Raw genomic sequence first — 21925 nt, forward strand, 5'->3', positions numbered from 1 at the left:
AAACAATAGGGAGTTCCATTACCTCCAAAGACAATCGTCATAATTCATAAAAATTATGAAGTTCGACTGGCATAGATCCAAGCATTACCACTTTATTGAATGAAAACCATTTTCAGTCTCAAAATCACTTTGACCTTGACATTCAAAGAATAAACTCCACATACAGTAGCCAACTAATGACCATAGGCCATTATCTCTTGTAAGCTGGTTGTCATACACCAAAGCATTCCCAAGTGTGATCAGAAACCAGAGTCAACTAATAGCTGGGCAAGAAAAACAATACTGGTGTAACAGGAAATCTCAACACACCCCTTTCCCAACCCCCAAACATCCGCAGGGTGGGTGGGGGTGTGAATTTCCTAGGAAATATTCTCCAGTGGGGCAGATTTCCTTGGAAATATTTCTGAAAGGGTAAACATTTCCTAGAAAATAGTCCCCCTGAAAATATTGTGGGAGAGGGGAGGTGAGGGGGGAGGGGGTAGGGGGAGATTTCCTAGAAAATATTTCCCCTATGGGTGAAGATATCCTTGGAAATATTACCCCTAGAAAAATTGTCCCAGGTGGAGATCATAATCATTTTTCTATCTCTTTTTTTTAAATATATTATTTTCAAAAAACAAGACGGATTAGATTTTCTAAGAGATTTATTTGAAATTCAAGGTGTTTTGGTTGAATTTTAAAGTTTTTTTCCCCCAAATTCAAGTACTTTTTCAGTTTTTAAGAGTTTTAGTCATTTTCAAGATTTCAAGAACCAACTAAATTAAAGAACTTTTCAAAGTCTGTACAAATCCTGAATAAGCACATTTTGTGAATTGTTAATAATAATAATAATACAAAAGCAATGCATGCAGCGGCTTTTTTAAATTCTATTTTTTCACTCAAAATCTTGGATAACAAGCATTTTGTTTGTCTGTACACATTCTGAAAGACTTTTTTCTTTCAGATTGATTTTTTTCACTGTAAAATGTCAATCAAATGCACATTCCCACTGTGAAATTGTGGGTGAGGTATTACCTCTTTACCCCCTGAGCTTAAACCGCTGTTTCATGCAAATGCTGTTAGATTCTCTAGATCTTAATGACCATGTTATTGCGGGTGTGCAGTGTATCTCTCAATTTGGCTGTGTATCATAAATATTCTAACAGAAGAACCAATTATTATAATTTTATATATAGCAAACTGTTAGCCTCAAGAAAACTACATTAAGCTTGTCTGAGGGACGCATATACAGGAGAAATGTACCTTCGATGTTTAGCTGTAGAAAGTTGAAAGACATTTCTTCTATCATCAGCCTCTGTGGGCTCTGCAAACACACCTTCTTCATTGAGATCCAGAACCAGGCTGCCCGCAACCTGAAAAATATTATACCTAATCAACTAACTTCAATGAAGGGGGAATAACTTTTCTTCAAAAACTTGACTGCGCACTGAAAAAAAATACCATAAATGACAATGCAGACAGAAACAGGCTGCCTGAAACCTAATAAAGTCATTCTATACTACTAAAAGGGAAAATATCATAAGAAAGTGAAAACTGTAATTTTGTGAAAGTTAGTGAAGGTAATGTTAGTTATCTTACATAGTGAACTAGGTTATTAACAATTTTAATTGTAAGAAGTTTTTTTTTTACAAATCAGTTGCAACATTTTCATATAAATCTGCAAGGAAACTGCGGGTTTCAAGACACCTTTTTGGAATTATTTAACTTGTTAGATGTTTACCATGTTTCAATTTTAGACAGACAGTAACTTTGATGTTGTAATACATTTTCTCAATGGTTGCCATTTTTTCATATAATCGTTTTTATTTCCCGTATGTCGAATCGAGGCTTTAGTTTATGTTTTCCAGCTAAATGATGTTACGCCATTACTTTCAGTTTATCAAACATGCAGAGCTACCTTATTCAAATATTCTGACTTAAGACAAGTAATGAGAAAACTACTATGGAACAAAGGAAACATCAAACTGATAATTTTTATATTTTATGTCTGTACCAAAAACTGTGAACTAACTTTAAGCAAGAGAGTCATTTACTATACATATGCATAAAATAACAATATGGCTAGTACAGTTATAATTCTTGAATAGTCTCACAATTCTGTGATATACTTAACCCTTACCATGCTGGACATGACTGGTTCTGCCTTTGTGGCCAGTGCAGATCATGATCAGCCTGCACATCCATGCAGTCTGATCATGATCTTCACTGTTCTTTAAATTAATTTGTTCTAAATAATAAAATTCTTATCCCTTTAAGAACTGTTTAATAAATTCATCAAAAATATGGATTCAACATCAGCATTATAACAAGTTTTACAAATGGTATAAGTTCTGGCTTAACACCATTTCTGCTGCAGAAATCAACTAGATTATTGCCCTAAATTAATAAGAAAAATCTCATGCGTTTGAACTATTCATGCAAATATGAGTAGATGCTGATAAAAAAACCTACAGTCTTGACCTTCAATTCTGTAATAAGGTTTTTTTTTTTTGCCAAAAAAATCTTTTTTAGTACTGCAAGAAGTAAACATAAATTAAAAACCATTCTAAGGTCTCCTGAGCAGGTAAAAGAAGTTTTATGCTCTTATGACTAAAAACACCTTTGTAAAAATTTGACCTATACTCTAGTTAAAATTATATTCTCAAAATTTTCCAAAAATCTTTCATGAACTGGACTTTGTACCAGCTAAGATGTCCGAGAACTTTCTCAAAGAAATGAAAAACAAATAAGTGCCTTTGGTGTCCAAAATTACTGAATTTCATAATCAAAATGGATTTGTGAGAATTCAAAACTAACCTATATATTTTCAAGTACAACAACCATTGAGTTACTGAAAATGTGGTCATTAAGTATTTAAAACAAAACTAGAGTTGTCACAGGAGTGACGAATTATACCCCCACAATACGGCCTTGACACAGAACTAAGCCAATGTCAAAGACGAATTTGCTTGACCTTTGACCTACTCACCTCAAAATCAATAGGGGTCATCTGCTGGTCATGATCAATCTCCCTATGAAGTTTCATGATCCTCGGCCCAAGCGTTTTCAAGTTATTGTCCAGGAACTGTTTAAATGTTCCCGGTCACTCTGACCTTTGACCTTTTGAACTCAAAATCAACAGGGGTCATCTGCTGGTCATGACCAACCTTACTATCAATTTTCATGATCCTAGGCCCAAGCATTCTCAAGTTCTCATCCGGAAACCGTTTAACTGTTTCGGGTCATTGTGACCTTGATCTTTGACCTACTGACCTCAAAGTCAAACTTGACCTGTATTTCATGATGTAACAACTGTGTACCAAAATTTATGATCCTAGGCCAAAGTATTCTATAGTAATCATCCGGAAACCGTTACTGTTCCGGGTCATTGTGACTTTGACCTACTGACCTCAAAGTCAAACTTGACCTGTATTTCATGATGTGACACCTGTGTACCAAAATTTATGATCCTAGGCCCAAACGTTCTCAAGTTATCATCTGGAAACTGTTTAACTGTTCAGGGTCATTGTGACATTGACTTTTGACCTACTGACCTCAAAGTCGAATTTGACCTGTATTTTCTGATGTTACACCCGTGTACCAAAAATTATTTAAATCTGTCAAGCCTTTCATAAGTTATTGTCTAGAAACCATGAAAACCAACAGACCGACCGACAGACTGACAAGCTCACTCCTATATACCAAGTGAATTTGGCTTTAAATTTCTGAGCATTCTGACAAAAAAAGATTTTCAAAAGTAAAGAGTACACGCAATTATTTCATCATTATGCTGCAAAAACAATATATTTATAGTGTACTTTCTATCCTTGCATACTCGTAAATAAATTATCTTCAGTATTTAAAACTTCTTTTAACTTATTTTTTGTAAAAAAAATGAATTTAGGTCTGATGTGTAATTTCAAAAGCAAACAGACTTCAACTAGCTAAACTTTAAGCTAGAGCTATCACCAAAGGCAACAATTAATAACCCAGGATGCCCTTTTGCTTCAAGGAAAGTAAAATGTTGTAATCATGACCTCTTATTTTGAAGTTTGACCTCTGCCTTGGACCTAGTGACCTGGGTTGAGCACTCTGCATGTTGTCTTGATGAGGTTAACAATCAATGCTAGTTTTATGAAATGTTTTCAGTGATTATTATATAACTATAGAGTATACACAAATTATTTAGATATATGCAGCGAGCACAAAGCTAACCTAATCGAACTTTGACCTCCAAGTGTGACTTTGACCTTGGATCTAGTAACCTTGATTGTATGCCCAGCATGTTGTCTTGACGAGGTTAATAATTGAGGCAAGATTTATGAAAATCTTGGCAGCAGTTAAGAAGATATGGAGAGTACACAACGGATGGGTTTGTCTGTTTATGTGGCTACCCTTTTGTTCTCTCTTTTGTTCTTTTAGCGACATTAGAGACTTTTAAGACCCCTGAGGGGAACAGAATGGATCTATTGTCTTACTAGCCTCTTAAGTATCCATTTGTAAGCACATCTGGATATCTGGATGGACATTCGTCCCTTCTGGGTTTGTGAGTCTAGAAAATACAAAAATTTGCCAAAAAAGCCATACATGTATAAGGAAGCCACATAAACCCAAACTGCACTTAGTCTAAATCTTTACCTTTAGTTTACTGTTTTTGCAGTCCCAAAAGCCCAAAATGTGGGTGTGACAAATGGACAAAAGGGTTAACCTAAGTGCCTCCCTAAATATTTAATGGAGCATAAAAAGGAAAAATATACAGGAAGAGATGTGTGAAGTGCTATTCTATATGTAAAACTGTGCTTGGGTGTTCAAAAATGATCACATACCTTTCCCTTCTATATGTTATTTGATAGAATGACACAGTGAGTTAGCATGTGAAAGCAACAATAACTAAAGCTATAATGCAGTGAAAGTATCTTACAACATTCAGACAAAATTCAACATTGTGAAACATAAATAAGAAATACACTCTTCTTTTGCAAAAATACTCAATTTACTTCAATGCATGTTATGACCCATCAGGAATTCTGCATCTGCATAATAGCATTTGGTGTTTTTTACTAATTTATAACGCTTCTATGGAGATGGTACATTTAGTTAACTTCATACAAGCATTGCAACACAAGAGCATAGACACACACCTACTGTGTTAGTAAAAGCAATATTCTAACATGGTTCAATTTTTGTCAGCAGCTAAGCATTGTATATTACGCAGTAAACAAGAGCACCACCTACGGGTGCCATTGCTCGTCTGCAAGTGCTGGACAATATGTAAGACAAGAGGGTCATGATGACCCTAAATCGCTGACCTGAGTAATATGAGCCACATGTTTCAAATGGCAGACTGATGTTAAAATATTAGAAAGTAGGTCAGTAGGTCTCATTCATGGTAAATAAGTCAGTTTTAAGATCGGTGTGCAAAACTGTACATGTCATCCAAATTTCAAGGCTGTATCTCAAACAAGAGCTGTCACTAATGGTGACAAATGCCCCCGCAGCGTCTTGACCTTTGACCTGGTGACCCCAAAGTCAGTACGGGTCGTGTTCTCAATAAGTACTATCAGCATGTGAAGTCTGAAGGTCCTGGGTGCAATGGTTCGCGAGTAAAGTGCCTTCATGCAAAAAGTTAACGTTGTGATGAACAAACGAACTAACGGACGGACAGTTGAAAACTAACAAGAAAGTAGGTCAGTAGGTCAAGGTTACAGTAAGGTGACACTTAATCACTGGGTACAACAGGTAAATATAATTAAACAGTCTAGGAAATATGATCTGATAATTTTTGAAGTATTTTTTCCTATATAACTCATATAACAAATGACCACCAGGGCGGGGCCTCTTTTCACCCCAGGGGCATAATTTGAACAATTTTGGTAGAGGACCACAAGGCAATGCTACATACCAAATATCAAAGGTCTAGGTCTTGTGGTATTATACAAGAAGATTTTTAAAGTTTTTTACTATATAAGTCTATGCAAAACTTGTGACCCCCGGGATGGGGCCTCTTTTCACCCCAGGGGCACAATTTGAACAATCTTGATAGAAGACCATAAGGTGATGTCACATGCTATATATCAAGGCTCTACGCCTTGCGGTTTTGGATAAGATCTTTTAAAAATTTCCTTTCGGTTGCCATGGAAACCAGAATTCTAAATGGAATTAAATTCTTTGAATAATTTTGAAAGGGGACCACCCAAGGATCATTCCTGTGAAGTTTGGTGTAATTCTGCCCAGTGGTTTTCAAGATTTTTTTAGAAAATGTTGACTGACGGACGGACGACAGACATCGAGTCATCACAAAAGCTCACCATGAGCCTTTGGCTCAGGTGAGCTAATTAACCAATGCTGATGATCAAATGATGCCAATACCTCGTAGATTTTTTTCAAAAATCAGACAAGCTAAAAGTAGGTGATGTGCAGACTGGCAAGAGAACAGTATGATGTTGCTTAGCTACATATCATCCTGGATGAATGAAGTTTGAGTAACTTTCACCATCATGTTAGAATGAGCATGTTAGAATGAAAATAAACAAGGCCTTCTTGTAGTTTGATTTACCACAGTTCACCACTCAGATGCTTGGATTTATAACCCCTTGTGGTTCAATCTCTGAACATCTTAACCTTGACCTCTGGTAAATCAGAAGATTAAGAAGGAAAAGGTCTTGGTTATTTGACAAATGTTACTAAAATACTGTGAAATCATAATTTCATGACATTAAATTAAATTTTGTGGTTTCTACAAAAACTCTATTTCTTGGATTTCAAAATTTAGATATAAAATGATCCGTTTGTTGGGATTTGATTTGGTTGATTGAAGCAATAACAAAATCGTCTAAAATTGTATCAAAAAACAAATAGCAATGACTTTAAAGCATATACGAGTATACAACCAGAAAGCCATTCAGTAAGTATTCTATAACATGATATCAGAAATTAATTTTCAGTTTTAATTTTGAATTTTTTATTAATGAGCCCAGTAAACATGTATAGACTGGTCATATAGCACAGCCTATGACCAGGTGATTTATATAAGGAGTCATTAACGACAGAAGACGAGCAATGGCAATATTACCTCATCTCTTGACTGACTCATCAAATTTCCTCCTTGTGTAAAGAAAAAACATCTATCCCACTTGTTGCCTATCAACTGTTTACTGAAATATAAATATACAGTGAGTTTCATGAAGTTCTGTTCAAATGAAGGCAATAATGCATCAGTCAATTCTGTAACATTCAATTAAGATTTCTTCTAATCCTAAATAAATTCTTATGAAGCAAGAGCTGTCATAGGACAGCAATGCTCGACTATTCAACAGCCTTGATCATTGAATGTATATAAAAGTCAAAAAGGGGGCATAATTTTGTAAAAACAACAAAATAGAGTTATGGGACCTGTCCAATGTAAATCAGTTTATCACAGTGAACAAGTGTGTGAAGTTTGAATCCATTCCCACAAGTGATTACTGAAATACCTGCTTACATAAAAAACTTAACCAAATCAGGACATCAACACAGATGCACAGGCGAGTCCAATAGCTCTATCTATTCTTTGAATAGCCGAGCTAAGAAAGCTGACAAGACTACACAGATCCCTTGTCCATTATTTCTCATGTATTTCAGAAAATCTCTAACCTCTGCTCTCTTAGCCGAGACCCTGCAGGGACATGGAAGGTCCAACTGTGTATTACAATGTTACTAACATCTTTTTGTTTTTGTTTTTGGGTTTAACATCGCACCGACACAATTATAGGTTATATGGCTACATTCCAACTTTGACGGTGAAGGAAGACTCCAGGTGCCCCTCTATGCAATATTTCATCAAGAGCGGGCACCTAGTTAGAACCACCAACCTTCCGTTAACCAGCTGGATGGCTTCATCACATGAAGAACGCCCAGAGTGAGGCTCGAACCAACATCGATGAGAGATATTAACATCTTTGATATGTCAGAGCAGAGCGGAATATTTTTGTTTTGTTATTGTTGGCTCTATCCCTGTTTTTACTATACTTCATTTATCTTCATAAACTGTTTGCCAACTTCCCATTATAAATTATCATATTTGTGTAATTTTCTGTAGTCAGGTGATTATGAAGGGTATTCACTTTACCCTGAGTCCATCTTGCCTGGCACTAATCTTGCATGTCGTTTAACTTTTCTGGGATTCATCTTGCCCAAGGCTCCCTTTGCATGTCTTTGAATAACCTTGCATGTGGATAAACTTGCCAAGAGCTAAACTTGCCAGTAAATCACCTTACACAGGACAAATCTTTCCCAGGAATCACCTAACATGGGACTCTCCTTGCTCAGGAGTCACCTTGCCCAGAACTAACCCTGCATGTGACACCTTACATGGGCCTTTCTTTGCTCAGGAATCAACTTTGCCCAAACCTCACCCTGAAGGTGACACATTATATGGGACTCACTTTGCCCAGGATTCAGCTTGCATAGGACTCATCAGGCTGGGAATCATCCTGCATGGGATTTTCTTTGCCCAGAAATCACCTTGCATGTGACTCACCTTGCCTAGGATTCAAATTGCATGTGACTTACCATGCCTGGGACCCACCTTGCATGGGAATCATCTGGTACTGTAATCACACTGACCAGCAATTTTCTTGCATGGTACTCACCTGCATGGGATATACATTTCCTGAGATAAATCTAGCCAAGGGATAAAATCTGTGATGACTAGTTTGGTAATCTTACGCTTCTTTATAGATTTACACTGACAATGTATGGTATACAATATTCCTTACCTACGTTGAAAAAGGTATCCTGATTTTTGAGCTAGATTTATGTTTGGAGGAATATAAGGCATATTGATGGGTGGTTCAGCATGATACATGTGTAAACTCTGTTGTTCCAAGTTATCTATCAGGTCTACTGTCTTCTTTGTTTCTACCTGTAATTCTGCTTGAACTCTGAAATAACAAGTTTTTCTTTCAGTGATTCAACAATATGATATCTATCATACAATCGATGAGATTGACCGCTATCTGTTCCTGCTCTATCTGCTTAGTGCAATCAAAAAGCTAATTCTGAAACGAGAACAACATCATTGTAAAGCCAAATGTCTGGAAAACACGAGAACAAAAAAGTAACAAGAGGGCCATGATGGCCCTATATCGCTCACCTGTTATCATTGCACTTGAGGACTAGAAGGTCCTCAGAAAAAATATCTAAGTCCAAAGGACAGGAACAACAAAGGGAAGAAATTTAACCAGAAAGAAAAAAAATCTTACAAGGTATAGATATGTTAAAATACACCTCCAAATTGGAGGTACCATCCATGTTGTACCACAGAAAAGTGGCCTCGGTTTTTCCCTACGGCCAATAATAAAAAAGTTACTAAAAATTAGCTATTTATAGTAACGTAAAAGGGAAGTAATTAAAAAAAATAAATATTGTAAGTGGACAAAAGAAAGATCTGCCAAATAAATCTGTTGACATAAATGAAATTTCAGATCAGTATCTTCATTAGTTATGGAGATATAACAATTTTAATTTGAAATAAAGGGAGGTAATTTGACATAAAATCAGTCCATAGTTATCTACCCTGATTGTCTCAGTCCAACTAATAACAATAACATACATGTGATCTCCCGCGCGGGAGGGTCAAAATCCCGATTTTTTCACCTTGCCTCCCGTCTCCCGACCAAAACCATATTTCTCCCGCTTTTCAAAAAATAAAAATCAGTATTATGACTGGGTTGATAATGACCGAGGAGTGCCAAACATGTTTACACAGTAAATCAAAGTGTCAACGACTGTTGTGTATTATACATGTTTGCCACACATGTTGCTGGAGGAAAGAGTTGTTTTTCACAGGTGAATTATTAATTGTTTGTTTTGATAAGGGATTAGACAAGCAGGGCCTTTTCCACCTGTCTCACGGGGCCGAATATCTGCCCATTCTCAATGCCAATTAAGCTCCATTTTTACCAATTTGAAGCAAAAAAACTCCCAGTCATAAGAAATAATTCTCAACTGAAATGAATTTTGATTATTCAAAGAAAAATTTTGCTCGGTAATAAAATCACATAAATAATTGTTGGAAAAACCAACCCATTACTATTTTTAGAACAGGAGTGTTATTTCCCCTTACGGAGTTACGCCATTTTTCTTCCAATGTTTACCAAATTAATTTGCTAATAAACTGGACTTATTTCATGAAAATTGGATGAAAACACACACTCATTTATTTGATAACATCAATCTACATTATTTTGGTATGGGTAAATACATGTTGATGCATTTCTATTTTCTATTTTTCATGTGAAAATCATCAGTATTTTTATACGAGAGTGGGTGGGGTAAGGAATTTACATAATTTATGAGTTGTGTTCAGACCAATTTAGAGCTTCGTTTTTCGTCCTCGAGTAGAATAATGTTAATGCATGTTCACCTTCATTTCAGACCTAAATTGAGACTTTGTTTCTACAAATGTAATCTGTTAAGAAAGTTTAAAGTTAGAACAAGAGGGAGCTTCTGTAAGACAGCATGCTCGACTTTTTTCAGTGATTGACTCTGAATTAAAGTTTTGCCAGTTAAAGGGGCATAATAGGCAATAGCTTTGTATGTAACGGAGATATTAGACATTATATAAAACTTTAACAAAAAAACTGAAGTTAAAAAGTGGCATAACTCTGTCAAAATTCAAATCAAGAGTTATGAGGATTGTTTCTTCTGGTGTAGACTTATATACATTAATTATTGTGTGGCCAAAAATGTTGGATTTTGCCTCTAAGTTATGTGTCCACGCGCTTAATATATGTCGATAAAAACCTCCAGTTTTGAGACCCCAACTCCAGCTGAAAAATGGCAATCCTCCAGTTTTGGGATTCTGAACTTATCACATGTATGACAATAATGAAATTTCAAATAAGTCCTGTAAGTACTTACTGATATAAATCCATTTTGATTACTATCAGGGGAGGTAATCAGATATAAAATAACTCTGGAACCTATGATTGGATCTGATTTGTCATGGAATCCAAGATTTCTTGTTGTTGAAGGTATTTTGGAAGTTTGTATCAAATAAAACCATAAATGAAGTCTCTATATGGCTGCAAAAGCCAAAATAGCCAATTTTGGACCTTCAAGGGGCCATAACTTTGGAACCCATGATGGAATCTGGCCAGTTGAATAAAGGAACCAAGATCTTGTGGTGATACAACTTGTGTGCAAGTTTGGTTAAAATCAAATCATAAATGAAGCTGCTATTGTGCAGACAAGGTCAAAATAGCTAATTTTGGCCCTTTCAGGGGCCATAACTCTGGAACCAATTATGGGATCTGGCCGGTTCAAGAAAGGAACCGAGATCTTATGGTGACACAAGTTGTGTGCAAGTTTGATTAAATTCAAATCATAAATGAAGCTGCTATTGTGCAGACAAGGTCAAAATAGCTAATTCTGGCCCTTTCAGGGGCCATCACTCTAGAACCCATAATGGAATCTCGCCAGTTCAAGAAAGGAACCAAGATCTTATGGTGATACAAGTTGTGTGCAAGTTTGGTTAAAATAAAATCATAAATGAAGCTGCTATTGTGCAGACAAGGTCAAAATAGCTAATTTTGGCCCTTTCAGGGGCCATAACTCTGGAACCAATTATGGGATCTAGCCGGTTCAAGAAAGGAACCGAGATCTTATGGTGACACAAGTTGTGTGCAAGTTTGATTAAATTCAAATCATAAATGAAGCTGCTATTGTGCAGACTAGGTCAAAATAGCTAATTTTGGCCCTTTCAGGGGCCATAACTCGGGAACCAATTATGGGATCTGGCCGGTTCAAGAAAGGAACCGAGATCTTATGGTGACACAAGTTGTGTGCAAGTTTGATTAAATTCAAATCATAAATGAAGCTGCTATTGTGCAGACAAGGTCAAAATAGCTAATTCTGGCCCTTTCAGGGGCCATCACTCTAGAACCCATAATGGAATCTCGCCAGTTCAAGAAAGGAACCGAGATCTTATGGTGATACAAGTTGTGTGCAAGTTTGGTTAAAATAAAATCATAAATGAAGCTGCTATTGTGCAGACAAGGTCAAAATAGCTAATTTTGGCCCTTTCAGGGGCCATAACTCTGGAACCAATTATGGGATCTGGCCGGTTCAAGAAAGGAACCGAGATCTTATGGTGACACAAGTTGTGTGCAAGTTCGATTAAATTCAAATCATAAATGAAGCTGCTATTGTGCAGACAAGGTCAAAATAGCTAATTCTGGCCATTTCAGGGGCCATCACTCTAGAACCCATAATGGAATCTCGCCAGGTCAAGAAAGGAACCAAGATCTTATGGTGATACAAGTTGTGTGCAAGTTTGGTTAAAATAAAATCATAAATGAAGCTGCTATTGTGCAGACAAGGTCAAAATAGCTAATTTTGGCCCTTTCAGGGGCCATAACTCTGGAACCAATTATGGGATCTGGCCGGTCCAAGAAAGGAACCGAGATCTTATGGTGACACAAGTTGTGTGCAAGTTTGATTAAATTCAAATCATAAATGAAGCTGCTATTGTGCAGACTAGGTCAAAATAGCTAATTCTGGCCCTTTCAGGGGCCATAACTCTGGAACCAATTATGGGATCTGGCGGGTTCAAGAAAGGAACCGAGATCTTATGGTGACACAAGTTGTGTGCAAGTTTGATTAAATTCAAATCATAAATGAAGCTGCTATTGTGCAGACAAGGTCAAAATAGCTAATTCTGGCCCTTTCAGGGGCCATCACTCTAGAACCCATAATGGAATCTCGCCAGTTCAAGAAAGGAACCAAGATCTTATGGTGATACAAGTTGTGTGCAAGTTTGGTTAAAATCAAATCATAAATGAAGCTGCTATTGTGCAGACAAGGTCAAAATAGCTAATTTTGGCCCTTTCAGGGGCCATAACTCTGGAACCAATTATGGGATCTGGCCGGTTCAAGAAAGGAACCGAGATCTTATGGTGACACAAGTTGTGTGCAAGTTTGATTAAATTCAAATCATAAATGAAGCTGCTATTGTGCAGACTAGGTCAAAATAGCTAATTTTGGCCCTTTCAGGGGCCATAACTCTGGAACCAATTATGGGATCTGGCCGGTTCAAGAAAGGAACCGAGATCTTATGGTGACACAAGTTGTGTGCAAGTTTGATTAAATTCAAATCATAAATGAAGCTGCTATTGTGCAGACTAGGTCAAAATAGCTAATTTTGGCCCTTTCAGGGACCATAACTCTGGAACCAATTATGGGATCTGGCCGGTTCAAGAAAGGAACGGAGATCTTATGGTGACACAAGTTGTGTGCAAGTTTGATTAAATTCAAATCATAAATGAAGCTGCTATTGTGCAGACAAGGTCAAAATAGCTAATTCTGGCCCTTTCAGGGGCCATCACTCTAGAACCCATAATGGAATCTCGCCAGTTCAAGAAAGGAACCGAGATCTTATGGTGATACAAGTTGTGTGCAAGTTTGGTTAAAATAAAATCATAAATGAAGCTGCTATTGTGCAGACAAGGTCAAAATAGCTAATTTTGGCCCTTTCAGGGGCCATAACTCTGGAACCAATTATGGGATCTGGCCGGTTCAAGAAAGGAACCGAGATCTTATGGTGACACAAGTTGTGTGCAAGTTTGATTAAATTCAAATCATAAATGAAGCTGCTATTGTGCAGACAAGGTCAAAATAGCTAATTCTGGCCCTTTCAGGGGCCATCACTCTAGAACCCATAATGGAATCTCGCCAGTTCAAGAAAGGAACCAAGATCTTATGGTGATACAAGTTGTGTGCAAGTTTGTTTAAAATAAAATCATAAATGAAGCTGCTATTGTGCAGACAAGGTCAAAATAGCTAATTTTGGCCCTTTCAGGGGCCATAACTCTGGAACCAATTATGGGATCTGGCCGGTTCAAGAAAGGAACCGAGATCTTATGGTGACACAAGTTGTGTGCAAGTTTGATTAAATTCAAATCATAAATGAAGCTGCTATTGTGCAGACAAGGTCAAAATAGCTAATTTTGGCCCTTTCAGGGGCCATAACTCTGGAACCAATTATGGGATCTGGCCGGTTCAAGAAAGGAACCGAGATCTTATGGTGACACAAGTTGTGTGCAAGTTTGATTAAATTCAAATCATAAATGAAGCTGCTATTGTGCAGACAAGGTCAAAATAGCTAATTCTGGCCCTTTCAGGGGCCATCACTCTAGAACCCATAATGGAATCTCGCCAGTTCAAGAAAGGAACCGAGATCTTATGGTGATACAAGTTGTGTGCAAGTCTGGTTAAAATAAAATCATAAATGAAGCTGCTATTGTGCAGACAAGGTCAAAATAGCATGATTTGAAAAACTTTAGTAGAGGTCTACTAGACAATGCTACATATGAAATATCTAAGCTCTAGGGCTTCTGGTTTTTGAGTAGAAGATTTTTTAAGATTTTCCTATGTAAAATCATATGACCCTGGGGTCATGATTTGAACAAATTTGATAGAGGTCCTCTAGGGAATGCTTCACACCAAATATGTAAGCTCTAGGGCCTCTGGTTTTTGAGAAGAATATTTTTAAAGTTTTCCCTTTCGGTTGCCATGGCAACCAGAGTTCTGCATGGAATTCAATTTTTTGAACAATTTTTGTAGAGCTTCACCCAAGGAACATTCCTGTGAAGTTTGGATGAAATTGGCCTAACGGCTTATGAGGAGATGTTGTTTAAAGTAAAACTATGTTACAGGTGAGCTAACAAGAGGACCATGATGGTCCTGAATCACTCACCTATCCCCACATGACCCAGTGTTGAACTGAGTGTGACGTCGTTATTTCTATTATTTGACACAGTGACCTAGTTTTTGAGCACATGTGTCCTAGATATCATCAAGATAAACAAGAGGACCATAATGGTCCTGAATCGCTCACCTATCCCCACATGACCCAGTGTTGAACTGAGTATGACGTCGTTATTTCTATTATTTGACATAGTGACCTAGTTTTTGAGCACATGTGACCTAGATATCATCAAAATAAAAAATTCTGACCAATTTTCATGAAGATCCATTGAAAAATATGGCCTCTAGAGAGGTCACAAGGTTTTTCTATTATTTGACCTAATGACCTAGTTTTTGAAGGCACGTGACCCACTTTTAAATTTGACCTAGATATCATCAAGGTGAACATTCTCACCAATTTTCATGAAGATCTCATGAAAAATATGGCCTCTAGAGAGGTCACAAGGTTTTTCTATTTTTCAACCTACTGACCTAGTTTTTGACCGCACATGACCCAGTTACGAATCTGACCTAGATATCATCAAGCTGAACATTCTCACCAATTTTCATAAAGATCCGTTGAGAAATATGGCCTCTAGAGAGGTCACAAGGTTTTTTCTATTTTTAGACCTACTGACCTAGTTTTTGACCCCACGTGACCCAATTTCGAACTTGACTTAGATATCATCAAGGTGAACATTCTGACCAATATTCATGAAGATCTCATGAAAAATATGGCCTCTAGAGAGGTCACAAGGTTTTTCTATTTTTAGATCTACTGACCTAGTTTTTAACCCCACGTGACCCAGTTTCGAACTTGACCTAGATATCTTCAAGGTCAACACTCTGACCAATTTTCATGAAGATCCATTGAAAAATATGGCCTCTAGAGAGGTCACAAGGTTTTTCTATTTTTAGACCTACTGACCTAGTTTTTGACCGCACATGACCCATTTTCGAACTTGACCTAGATATCATCAAGGTGAACATTCTGACCAATTTTCATGAAGATCCATTGAGAAATATGGCCTCTAGAGAGGTCACAAGGTTTTTCTATTTTTAGATCTACTGACCTAGTTTTTGACCCCACATGACCCAGTTTCGAACTTGACCTAGATATCATCAAGGTGAACATTCTGACCAATATTCATGAAGATCTCATGAAAAATATGGCCTCTAGAGAGGTCACAAGGTTTTTCTATTTTAGATCTACTGACCTAGTTTTTAACCCCACGTGACCCAGTTTCGAACTTGACCTAGATATCATCAAGGTGAACATTCTGACCAATTTTCATGAAGATCCATTGAGAAATATGGCCTCTAGAGAGGTCACAAGGTTTTTCTATTTTTAGACCTAATGACCTAGTTTTTGACCCTACGTGACCCAGTTTCGAACTTGACCTAGATATCATCAAGGTAAACATTCTGACCATTATTCATGAAGATCTCATGAAAAATATGGTCTCTAGAGAGGTCACAAGGTTTTTCTATTTTTAGACCTACTGACCTAGTTTTTGAACCCACGTGACCCAGTTTCGAACTTGACCTAGATATCATCAAGGTGAACATTCTGACCAATTTTCATGAAGATCTTATGAAATATATGGCCTCTAGAGAGGTCACAAGGTTTTTCTATTTTTAGACCTACTGACCTAGTTTTTGACGGCATGTGACCCAGTTTCGAACTTGACCTAGATATCATCAAGATGAACATTCTGACCAACTTTCATAAAGATCCCATGAAAAATGTGACCTCTAGAGTGGTCACAAGCAAAAGTTTACGGACGCACGGACGCACGGACGCACGGACGCACGGACGGACGACGGACGACGGACACCGCGCGATCACAAAAGCTCACCTTGTCACTTTGTGACAGGTGAGCTAAAAATTCTGACCAATTTTCATGAAGATCCATTGAAAAATATGACCTCTAGAGAGGTCACAAGGTTCTTCTATTATTTGACCTAATGACCTAGTTTTTGAAGGCACGTGACCCATTTTGAACTTGACCTAGATATCATCAAGGTGAACATTCTCACCAATTTTCATGAATATCTCATGAAAAATATGGTCTCTAGAGAGGTCACAAGGTTTTTCTATTTTTCGACCTACTGACCTAGTTTTTGACAGCACATGACCTAGTTAAGAACTTGTCCTGGGTATCATCAAGCTGAACATTCTCACCAATTTTCATGAAGATCCGTTGAGAAATATGGCCTCTAGAGAGGTCACAAGGTTTTTCTATTTTTAGACCTACTGACCTAGTTTTTGACCGCACGTGACCCAGTTTCAAACTTGACCTAGATATCATCAAGGTGAACATTCTGACCAATTTTCATGAAGATCTCTTGAAAAATATGGCCTCTAGAGAGGTCACAAGGTTTTTCTATTTTTAGATCTACTGACCTAGTTATTTACCGCACATGACCCAGTTTCAAACTTGACCTAGATATCATCAAGGTGAACATTCTGACTAATTTTCATAAAGATCCCATGAAAAATATGGCCTCTAGAGAGGTCACAAAGTTTTTCTATTTTCAGACCTACTGACCTAGTTTTTGACCGCACGTGACCCAGTTTCAAACCTGACCTAGATATCATCAAGGTGAACATTCAGATCAATTTTCATGAAGATCTCTTGAGAAATATGGCCTCTAGAGAGGTCACAAGGTTTTTCTATTTTTAGACCTACTGACCTAGTTTTTGACCCCACGTGACCCAGTTTCGAATTTGACCTAGAGATCATCAAGGTGAACATTCTGACCAATTTTCATGAAGATCCATTGAGAAATATGGCCTCTAGAGAGGTCACAAGGTTTTTCTATTTTTAGACCTACTGACCTAGTTTTTGACCCCACGTGACCCAGTTTCGAACTTGATCTAGATATCATCAAGGTGAACATTCTGACCAATTTTCATGAAGATCTCATGAAAAATATGGCCTCTAGAGAGGTCACAAGGTTTTTCTATTTTCAGACCTACTGACCTAGTTTTTAAACAAACGTGACCCAGTTTCGAACTTGACCTAGATGTCATCAAGATGAACATTCTGACCAACTTTCATAAAGATCCCATGAAAAATGTGACCTCTAGAGTGGTCACAAGCAAAAGTTTACGCACGCACGGACGGACGACGGACGCCACGCGATCACAAAAGCTCACCTTGTCACTTTGTGACAGGTGAGCTAATAAAAACCAATAAAATTGACTTTTCTAGTAAGAACACAGCTTGTAGTAAGTACACATTTTGCTTGTTAAATAAATATATAACAGAACATATAGAACTATTAAGTTACTGCAAACTAAATGAGAGCTGCTCTAACAATCTGTTGAAACTGCAATGCAAAGGAAAAGTATTCCTACATCATTCACCAACCTCTGTCTGACTGAATGTTAGCGCTGATATTTTGTGAACTTCTCCCTAAATGTTGTACTGATATTTTCTGGACTTGTCCCTAAATGCTAGCACCGATATTTTGTGCACATGTCCCTAAATGCTATCATTTATATTTTCTGGACTGGTCCCTAAATGCTAGCATTGATATTTTCTGGACTTGTCCCTAAATGCTAGCATTTATATTTTCTGGACTGGTCCCTAAATGCTAGCATTTATATTTTCTGGACTGGTCCCTAAATGCTAGCATTTATATTTTCTGGACTTCTCCCTAAATGCTAGCACCGATATTTTGTGCACTTGTCCCTAAATGCTAGCACCGATATTTTCTGGACTTGTCCCTAAATGCTAGCATTTATGTTTTCTGGACTGGTCCCTAAATGCTTGCATTTATATTTTCTGGACTGGTCCCTAAATGCTAGCATTTATATTTTCTGGACTGGTCCCTAAATGCTAGCATTTATATTTTCTGGACATGTCCCTAAATGCTAGCACCGATATTTTGTGCGCTTGTCCCTAAATGCTAGCACCGATATTTTCTGGACTTGTCCCTAAATGCTAGCACCGATATGTTGTGCATTTGTCCTTAAATGCTAGCATTGATATTTTCTGGACTTGTCCCTAAATGCTAGCACTGATATTTTGCCAATTCATCTCTCAAGGCTTAAACTGATACTTTGCAGATTGACCTCTCAATGTAAGCATTAATATTCTGTGGACTCACCCCTGAATGCTAGCACTGATATTTTGTAGAAATTCTTCCATCTCCTGCTTGCACACTGTTTCCTGGCCCATGCTGAAGTAAGCTCTCTGTGCATGTAAGTATCCAATAATCGGCTCAAGGAGAAAACATTTCCTCTTGTACTGTAAAGCATTCAGTGCAGAGTAGTAATGCAGGGACGTCTGAAAAACAAAACACAAGAAAAATACTATTCAATATTATAAAACTTCATACAATGTATCATTACAATGGGCAAATGTTCTATTTTACTGAAAAGAAAATATCTGCATATTAATACCAGAATTTTCTGTTTCTCGGAAATCATTTCCAAAAACTTTCCACACGCAAAGCAGAGACATTAATTATACATAAATTGATACAGTATCCACTGACTTTATTTACAAAATGTTTCATTAACTGAAAAACCGCCTGTTTTATTAATCCATCATGTATTAAATACGTCAAATAACCAAAATATTTGAAATTCTCTACAATAACAACAGTCAGAACAGTACATTTGGTTGTTGTTTTTTTTATAAAATATTATCTAGGATCTAGCACAATGTTCCATAATGCTTGAAGAGCTTTACCATTTTTTTTTTTACTTTTTATGTAGAACAATATGAAAATTAAATACCTTTATAACTGCACTCTGTTTCTTATAGTTTATTTTTTTTACTCGAAATATATTCGAAGTAAAACAGTCATTAAGGTACACTACTGATAATTAATCTTAACCCTAACTCTGTATTGTTGTTCATCACCATATCATTTCTGTATACTACATATTCTTTAAACTTTGGCCAAAAACCCTTATTTCAAATATGCAATGCATGATAGAAGAATCACATGTACAATAGTCGGCAATTTTGGATTAGTAGGCTTGTGATGAAAGAATTAGAAGGCTTGCCAAAGCTCGCCTTTTAAATTTTTTCTAACACTTCTACCATAGCCTCCTAACCTAATATAACCAACTATTGTACATGAGCCGCACCATGAGAAAACCAACATAGTGCATTTGCGACCAGCATGGATCCAGACCAGCCTGCGCAGTGCATTTGCGACCAGCATGGATCCAGACCAGCCAGCGCATCCGCGCAGTCTGTTCAGGATCTATGCTGGTCGCAAATGCACTATGTTGGTTTTCTCATGGTGCGGCTCAATTGTGATTCTTCTTAATCAGAACAGAAATATGATAGTTCAAAGCAGGACATATAGACAGGTGCCAGGCAGACACTCTAGGAAACAAGTGAGAGTTCACTATTCTTTCTTTAAGGTAGTTCTGCATATTTTTAACAAATATTGTTCTTCAATGTAGAATTTCATTAAACCGTATCTTTTCAAAGCACTATTTCATCCCAAAGAATTTCAGCCAATGTAAAACAGGCGATGTGTCTGAGTTTTTGTTTGACCAATTTGAAAATATTGGTTCTCTTGTCAATTCTCACAATGGGCTTTTTTTGAAAAATCTCACTTCTGAAGACATTTTCGCATATTAAAAAAGTTCCACAATGCAGATTTTAACAAGAAACGTGGAAATTCCACGAAAACCAGGTTTTAATAGGTTCTTTAAAAAAAATGGTCTATTTTTTATTATAACTATGACCATATTTTTCTATTTTTAGTTACCCAATGGCATTAAAATGACCTTTTTGTCACCAAAAAAAAAAAAAAACTGAAAAAAGAAAAAACAAGGCAGTCTGAAAGACAGCTATATCCCCCACCGCTGTTATGGATAGTGAAAGGATTGATGGTATTGGGTGGAAGCATTGATGTTGTTAAGTATATTTTATAGTCCATGTATGTCGACATCAATGAATTTGTAAATTCTTCAAGGGGTTTAGGAGATACAGAGCGGACACAAAATTGAAGGCTCAAACCTTTGACCTCGAGTTGTGACCTTGACCTTGAGCCAACATGGCTGTCTCATGAGTTCTGCACATCTTCTTGATGAGGTGATCATTTGACCTAAGTATCATAAAATCCTTTAAGGGGTTTAGGAGATACAGAGCTCAAACCTTTGACCTTGAGTTGTGACCTTGACCTTGAGCCGACATGGCTGACTCATGAATTCTGCACATCGTCTTGATGAGGTGATCATTTGACCCAAGTTTCATGAAATCCTTCAAGGGGTTTAGGAGATACAGAGACGGCACAAAATGGAAGGCTCAAATTTTTTACCTTGAGTTGTGACCTTGACCTTGAGCTGACATGGCTGTATCATGAGTTCTGCACATCCTCTTGATGAGGTGATCATTTGACTCAAGTTTCATGAAAATCCTTCAAGGGGTTTAAGAGATACAGAGCGGACACAAAATGAAGGCTCAAACCTTTGACTATGAGTTGTGACCTTGACCTTGAGCCGACATGGCTGACTCATGAGTTCTGCACATCATTTTGATGAGGTGATCATTTGACCCAAGTTTCATGAAAATCCTTCAAGGGGTTTAGGAGATACAGAGCAGACACAAAATGTTACGGACAGACGGAAGACGGAAGGACGGATGGAGACCATTCCTATAACCCCCCACCACTCGTGGAGGGGGATTAAATTTTTTTTGATCTCAGTGAGATTAGAACCAACACCCTTCCATTCCACAGCATAAAAATCTATTTTTTATTTCAAATATGACCCCATTTTTCTATTTTTAGTTACACTGACCTTGACCCTGATCCAAGTGACCTCAAATACATTCCCAACCTTTTGTGTTTGATAAAAGCTATCTACACACCAAGTATACTGACAATAAGTGTACCCAAACTAAAGATATTGAGTAGAAGCCATTTTTCTATTTTTAGTAACAGTGACCCCAAATATCATTCAAAGCTAATTTTTCAGATAAGCTTACTGTACACAAATTCTGGTGGCAGTAAGTATGTCCAAACTAAAATTATAAAGCAGAAACCACCTTTATGATGATCACATTGAGAAATCAAAGGCCTGAATGGCCTGAGTCAGCTAATGATTGATGTACTGACAGTATAGTCTACCAGTTTCAGTTTGTTTTTAGTTTTTTTCTTAAAATTTCATAACACAGCTCGATATTTATTCAAAATATTATATCCGGATACGCTTACACTTTTCTCCAGTTTGAACAATATA

General features: G+C 37.2%; 1 protein-coding gene across 4 annotated transcripts in view; it reads right to left on the bottom strand.

Moving 5' to 3' along the window:
- The window catches only part of LOC123529996 (DCC-interacting protein 13-alpha-like), a 90719-nt gene that overhangs the window by 48978 nt on the left and 19816 nt on the right, over positions 1–21925 (bottom strand). For all 4 annotated transcript variants that reach the window (XM_053521056.1, XM_053521055.1, XM_053521054.1 and 1 more), the window contains exons 7-10: positions 18826–19004; positions 8736–8900; positions 7052–7133; positions 1243–1352 (exon numbers count right to left, since the gene is read on the bottom strand). In XM_053521056.1, the coding sequence (XP_053377031.1) occupies positions 1243–1352; positions 7052–7133; positions 8736–8900; positions 18826–19004 (536 nt within the window). The remainder of the gene's footprint in view (positions 1–1242; positions 1353–7051; positions 7134–8735; positions 8901–18825; positions 19005–21925) is intronic.

Source organism: Mercenaria mercenaria, chromosome 13 (assembly GCF_021730395.1).
Source record: "Mercenaria mercenaria strain notata chromosome 13, MADL_Memer_1, whole genome shotgun sequence".
NCBI classification, from domain to species: domain Eukaryota; kingdom Metazoa; phylum Mollusca; class Bivalvia; order Venerida; family Veneridae; genus Mercenaria; species Mercenaria mercenaria.